Raw genomic sequence first — 6999 nt, forward strand, 5'->3', positions numbered from 1 at the left:
AAGTGAATCAAAAGTGAATCAAAATAATTCTTACCGGCGGAGAAATATATTAGAATTGTTGGTAAATTGTTATCCAATATAAAGATATTATGGAACGAAGGAGATGAATTATTTTGTTTAGAATAAATATCCTAAGTCTAATGTAAAATTTCGATCGTTTCCACGATTGTGTTTCTGTCAGGCTTCAACGAATCGAGGAATGGGAATTGGGTTTAGAACATCGTCGAGCAGAGAATAGGAGAGAAGTTAAGTTTTGTAAAGGTGAGTTTTTTTCCTCCGCAACTGTCGTCCGTGAGGCAGAAATGGAGAGTTCGGAAGGAGGGGGGAGTAGCTCGGAGTCATGAAATTACCACAATGTTTTTCGTCTGGTTTTTAAGATAACGACTTGCCGAGGAGCAAACCGAACAGCAAACTGTCACCAGCTATTTTGCTAGAGGATAATTGGGGAGAAAGTTCTTTTTTTTTTCCTCCATTTGTGCCTGTATTAAGTGACGGGTATACAAAAGAAATCGTTTTAAGATTCGAAAGGAAATGGAGAACGAAATTTTAAAAATTTTAAATAAATTGAATATGTTTGTTTAAGTAAAATTAATTTAATTCTACATTCTTTTTTTATAGATTCCCTTACGTGAATTTCATTGTTCCATCTTCGAAACTGATACTTGGCCAATTCTTATTTTTCTAAAAAAGAAATTCCATCCACGAATTTCATTTTCACACGATAATCAATTTCCAAATTCGAATATACGCGTGTTGCGTTAGGTGAAATCTAAATATCCGAAACATTGCGTTTCCTATTTTTAATTTTATTTCGATCCACGTATTTCTTATCTAAAAACTAATCTCGGTGGCGGATCGATAAGGAGGAGCGCTGATAATGGGTCTGATTAAATCGGGGAGGGGAAAGGGTGACCGGGAGCCAGTTTATCAAAGGGCGCCCCAAGTCGAGTAATTAAAGGAGCAAACGATGTAACTGGAAACATTTAAAGTTCCCGGTTGAATTCAGCGAGATCCCCGCATTAGTTTCGGCTGGTTATCGCATCGTCGATTTAATCGTGTTAACTTCAAACGACATCGTTAACCCCTCCACCAATGGCAGCGCGCGCAACCCAAGTGTCACGAAAAACGCTTTGCAACTCGCCATAAACTCTTATGACGCGTATCGATATTCCTTCAAGACGAGATCTTCAACCGGTTCTTTCAATTTTTAACTTTTCTTCTTGAAATTGATTCAACTGTCGTTTGTACTTTTTTTAACTCGTTAATGCACGTTTTCATTGGTGGAAAGGAACGCGGGTCTCTGATTGGTTAATGCGGAGGAAACGCCTGTTTTCTATTTGTTTCTATTTATCACATATTATTAATAAAATTAATAAATCAACGATCTAAACCTCGATGTATTATAGACATGGAATCCAGAATATTCCATAATATAAAATTATTTTTATTTCTTGTAATGCATAGGTTAGTATTACGATTTTTAATGATAGTTTTAATTTATAAATGTAATTTTGTATATGAGTTAAGATAATAATTATATGAATAGATATATTAATATTGTATCGAAATAAATAGTTTCGAAAATATTTCTTGAATTCTTTTATGTAGCGTGTGGTGTCAGAATCATCAACAAAGCGTGTGAAGTGGGGATAAATGGTCCTAGCGAAGGACCCCTCTTGCCCCTGTGCCGTCCCGCGAGACTTTTTTTCCACCAGTGAACAGTACACTTATCTTTGGTTTCGCTTTCGTTGAATTATTATATGATGGAGTATGTTTATACATTTGTGCAAGGTTGAAATACACAAAACAATTTCCATAGAATGTATGTATAAAAAGAGAGAAAATAAAGCATTAAGCATTGCGATAATTAAAGAAATTCACTTCAAGTTCTACAATTTTATAATGTATAAATATTCCATTTATTATGAATAGATTCGTGTATTCTTATGTTTCTTAGTATATTGAAGCATTTTAACAAAGATAATCCAGCAGTAATTCGTATTTATTTCAATATCGTTTTTGAATCGAAGATAATTTTTGATATTATTAAATTGTTTTAACACTTTGTTTAGTTTAAAGTTCAATCGAGTTGATTGTATCTTTGAATATCTAGAATTTTTAATTAATTTTTAATTTTAAATTAATTGCGATTATCTTTGTATTTCTTTTAATGATAGAAATAATTTGATCGTTTTTAATATTTAAATGCTTTAATTCGTGCTTGCACTTGGTTTGGTATGGTTTATTTATGTTTTTGATTTAAAGTCTTTTAAAATTTTTGGTATCGTTAATTTTCCAATTTTATTCTAGCATTCGGTTAATATATCATCTTTTTTATCATTAAAACAATATACATATAAAATATGTATTAAACTGCAGAAAGGTATAGAGTATTGAATGCGAAATGTACGCTATGTATTCTATACACCATGATCTTTCCTCATAGTTTCGTAATCCATTACGCGAACTATTCTATATATCCTTCCATGATTTATAGTCTATGGATTTATGGAATTGAAATATGCCATATAGTGGATGAAACGCTAGAGGTAGAAACAAATTCGATGGAAGATCAAAAACATTATTCGACGGGATATAGAGATAAAAACGAAATCCATTCGACAACTTAGCAGCGATCGAATTATTTACGAATTATTATATAAAAGTATAAAATATTTTATCCGAACCTTTTTGCTGTCCATTCCGGACGTCGAGCTGGTCACCGGCTGGTCGAGCCTGAAACAATAGAAAGAAAAAAGAAATTAAAGAAAATCATTAAAAATCCTCCAAAATTTAAACAAGACACATATAAATACAACCAATACCTATTCAACCTTCAAATAAACCAGATACATCATATTTTTCACCTTCACGTATCTCACATTTCCTAAATAAATTATTTATCATATAAACGTACATAATACATCTGATAAATATTTTCCAAACTCTCTCTCCACGAACGAATCCATACGCGCGCGCGTCCTCTCTCGAATTTCACTTCGCTGGAAAAAAGTTTCCAGACGCAGAGAGAGCTTTTTCCCGCGAGAGAAATTCCTTTCGACCATTATCGCCCATCCCTTCCTTCATCATCCTTCGCTCCTTTTCCTTCTCCCGCACTTCTTTTCTCCGTCCTTCTTTCCAGTGACGCGCACATTACTACTACGCTACGTATACATACGGAGAATCGAGGCTTTGAACACCGCTTTACTACACTTTCGTTACGGCAATTCGCTCCGCCGGAGCAATGCCACTGAACCGCGTCGAAAAGTATGCGCGCACTGCACGTGGATAGTCTTCGCACTTACGTATCCACCTTGCCATTCTCTTTTATCTATCACACTTTTTTAAATGTTACGCAACAACTGTTTCGTCGTATTTTATATGAGAAGCGTGAAAATAAGTACATTTCTTCTAACTTGTTTAAGAAAGATTTTTTATTATAATATACTTTTGTACAAATACAATATACTTTACGATATACTTTTAACGTCCAGAATATATTACGTGCGTTCAAGATATACTTTTGGTAAAATTGATTCAATCGGGTCAATAGAGATATTCTCTACAGGTAAAGTAGAATCTTTTTACCGATTATAATCGGCAATCGGTAATGAGAGAGTTAAATAATTCAGACTCGTCGATTAGGAAGAGTACTTATGTAACTATATAATATATAATATGTGTCGATTTGAGTAAAGCTTCGATGGATCTCGATGCATTATAGACATATATTTTGTGACACGATGCGATGTCAAATTCCGTTGCGCGACATCTCGCGTAACTTTCTATTAAATAGATGTGACGTAAAAGTATGTTAATACGATTTTAAATCATCGTTTGAAATTTTAAAAATTTATTTCATAATAATTCGATGATAAATTGAATATGAAATAAGAAATCGTATTATTTCCTTGGATTTTTCGATTGTTAAATATTCTTCGATGAATTTAAATTAATTGTAAGATATATAAAAAGATATCGTGTTTTTTAATTATTTTTGCACGGATTTTCACCTTTCGAAACTTGCTTCTTGCCTCGATCTTTCTTAACGAACGAAGATCTCGAGTTGCTGGGTTGAATAAATCGAGACGTAAACGAACGTCGTCACGGTTCCCTCGAAATTCGTCCGCGGAAGGATTATCCTTTGAAACGCGGTAATTGAAATAGAATTTCGTTGGCCAAGTTTCGGTGAAAAAGAGGTTCGAGTTTCCTGCAGATTCTGCTTCTTTCTTTCGTCCGGCAACGCTAACGAACCAAAAAGTTCGAATGGAATTTGAATAAATTGAATATCGGCGAGGAAATCCTCGAATCGTGTATACTGAATTTTCAAATAATTATCGTTCAAATTATTTTTAGATCCATCTAAAAATATTATCCAATCGATTGAGTTCCAATATTTATGAATAATCAATTCGAACGGAAAAATTGTCAAATCGAGCTGTAAGTTTCGTTACGTTTTATTCTATTATGCTAATTATATTAATTATTGTTCATTTTCCATTCTGTGCTGATTATATGTATAATCGAGAGGCATCAAAAATTTACAATATTAAAAAAAAAAAATAGAAAGAATTAATTGACAGATAGTCAATTCTCATTGAGTATCGAAGACAATGTGGAAAGATTCGATGCGGCATAATAAAATGATGATGATGGACACTGTAAATATATATAATAATAAATAAAATTCAAAACAATGATGCAAAAAAAAAAAAATTCGAAAATCTTTTACATTTTTCGATTTTCAAATAATCAAAAACTACATTCCCATTTACTTTTGCATTTTATTCCAATATTTTCCCAAATTTTACGATACTGAATTAAATTAGTCAAATCGTATCTTCCAATTCCAAAAGCTTTTACATTTTTCGAAAGGAAATAGAATAGAAAATAGAATAGAAAATCCTTATTTCTCGATTTTCAAATTTTCAATGATTATTGCTCGTAAATCTTCGAATAACCAAAGACTACATTTCCATTTATTTTTGCATTTTATTCCAATATTTTCTATTATTATTTTATATTATTTTTATATTATTTTTTTTTATATTTATATATTATTTCTACTATTATTTTATTCCATTATTTTCTATTTTATTATGTTATTCCATTATTCCAATATTCCTAATTTTATGATCCTGAAATTGGTCAAATAGAATCTTCCATTTGTATTACGTAAAAACGCATGGAAATAATTAGGGAGCCGTGGAAAAACTCGATAGTCCGCCCCTGAATCGCGATCTAAAATGCGACATCGTTCCGTTAAGTCGAAGAAATAATGACACTGTGGCGAGGAGGTCAACGATTACATTGAAAAATTGCCAGGCTATTACTTTCATAACGACGTAAAAGAAGTAAAGACTCGTCGAGGTGTATTGTATTTACCGATACAGAGCAATCAATCAATGTTTCGAAGGTTTCGTTCGTTATTGAATCGATCCGCTTGTTTTTCTATTTCACCGTGAAAATGAAGATTCGATATTGAAAGATCTCCGAAACGCGTGTAAAAATATTTTTATTTTCATTTTCGTATATAATCGCATGAAATAAACGATGCGAAATTGAAATTTAATATATACGAATTTTATATTAAAAATATTTTCTGTGAATCAAATAATATTCGAATATAATTAAAAAGTTGTAATATTTTCTAATATTACATTTCTAATATAATATAATAGAATAATCAAATGAAAAGAGAAGAATTTTTTCATTAAAAACTATGTCGAATTAATTTTACAAATTAAATGAGAATCGTTTAAAAGAGATAGAATAGCGAATTCTGGCACTAGAACGTGAAATATTGTTGAAAGCGTAAAAATAGGACTCATATATTCTAGAAAATAATAATATCAGAGGAATTTTTTCAGAGGAATAAATCTGTATGAAAAATAGAAAGATAACCAATAATCAAATATTTCTTTTGATTTTTCAATCGTATAGATGATACAATAATAATATTATAAAATGATTACTTCCGATTACCATATATTCATACGACGTATACTTGACTTGTATCTCTTGCGGATTTGTAAAATCGAACACGATATATTGATATTCCCAAACGTGTAGTGCGGTGAGGGATGAAAACAGCTTTTCATTCGTTTCGATGCGTTTCGAATAATTCAAAAGCAATGCGAAAGAATGGGTGGCAATCGTATTTTCCGAACAGCTAGTTTGTTTTAATGGGCCACAATCTTTGTTTATTTCCGCCTGACAAAAGCGAATAACGAAAAAGAATTCGAAATCCGACAAATACACGTGTTTTGAAAATTATTCAAAGACGAATAACATCTCGTTTCACAGCGTCGAACTTCGAAAGAGAAAACGCGATTATTGCTCCCATTGCTTTTCAAAGCGTGTCGTGCTCCGTCAATCAACGACGATTATTCGTTGTTTTGTGGTCAAAGACAAACTCAAATTCAGTAATTTTTGCAAAAGAATCAAATTCTTACAGTCGAAGAGAAAATTATGCTTGAATGGAATAAAATAAATACAAATTCACTCTCTAAAATTGTACATACAACTTCAACAAATTATTCAGCAATTATTGACAATTGTAAATCGAAATCGATACTCTCGTTAAAATTTTCTCTCATTCTTTAAACAAAGAAATATGATTAATTGGATACGTTTAATAAAAGAATTAAATATATATATATATATATGAACAATAAATGAAATTGTATGAATTACATTTAAAAAAAATTTTTAAGAAAGAAGAAAATTAGGCAGTTATTAAAAGGAGACAGTTATATACATATATATATATATAATACGTACTTATCTCGGAGACATTACGTACGAAACAATGGCCGAATCTTCGATTTCTTTTCGTCTCGCGGAAAATGGGACAAAGCTTAGTAGGAGGAGAAAGAAGCGTAAAAAGGGTCGTAAAACACGTCGAAATTCGACAATGGCCGTGGTGAGCGATTAAAAACGTGCTTCGCGTCCGTAAACGCGGAAGAAAGGCGGACGATGGGGAAAAAAAAAAAAAAA

General features: G+C 31.7%; 1 protein-coding gene across 2 annotated transcripts in view; it reads right to left on the reverse strand.

Annotated features, from left to right (window-relative positions):
• Window positions 1-6999, reverse strand: part of LOC102677251 (pleckstrin homology domain-containing family A member 7-like) — a 148404-nt gene that overhangs the window by 9461 nt on the left and 131944 nt on the right. For both annotated transcript variants that reach the window (XM_006615822.2, XM_031510533.1), the window contains exon 3: window positions 2688-2736. In XM_006615822.2, coding sequence (XP_006615885.1) covers window positions 2688-2736 — 49 coding nt within the window. The remainder of the gene's footprint in view (window positions 1-2687; window positions 2737-6999) is intronic.

The sequence above is a fragment of the Apis dorsata genome, unplaced genomic scaffold (assembly GCF_000469605.1).
Source record: "Apis dorsata unplaced genomic scaffold, Apis dorsata 1.3 scaffold_236, whole genome shotgun sequence".
NCBI lineage: Eukaryota > Metazoa > Arthropoda > Insecta > Hymenoptera > Apidae > Apis > Apis dorsata.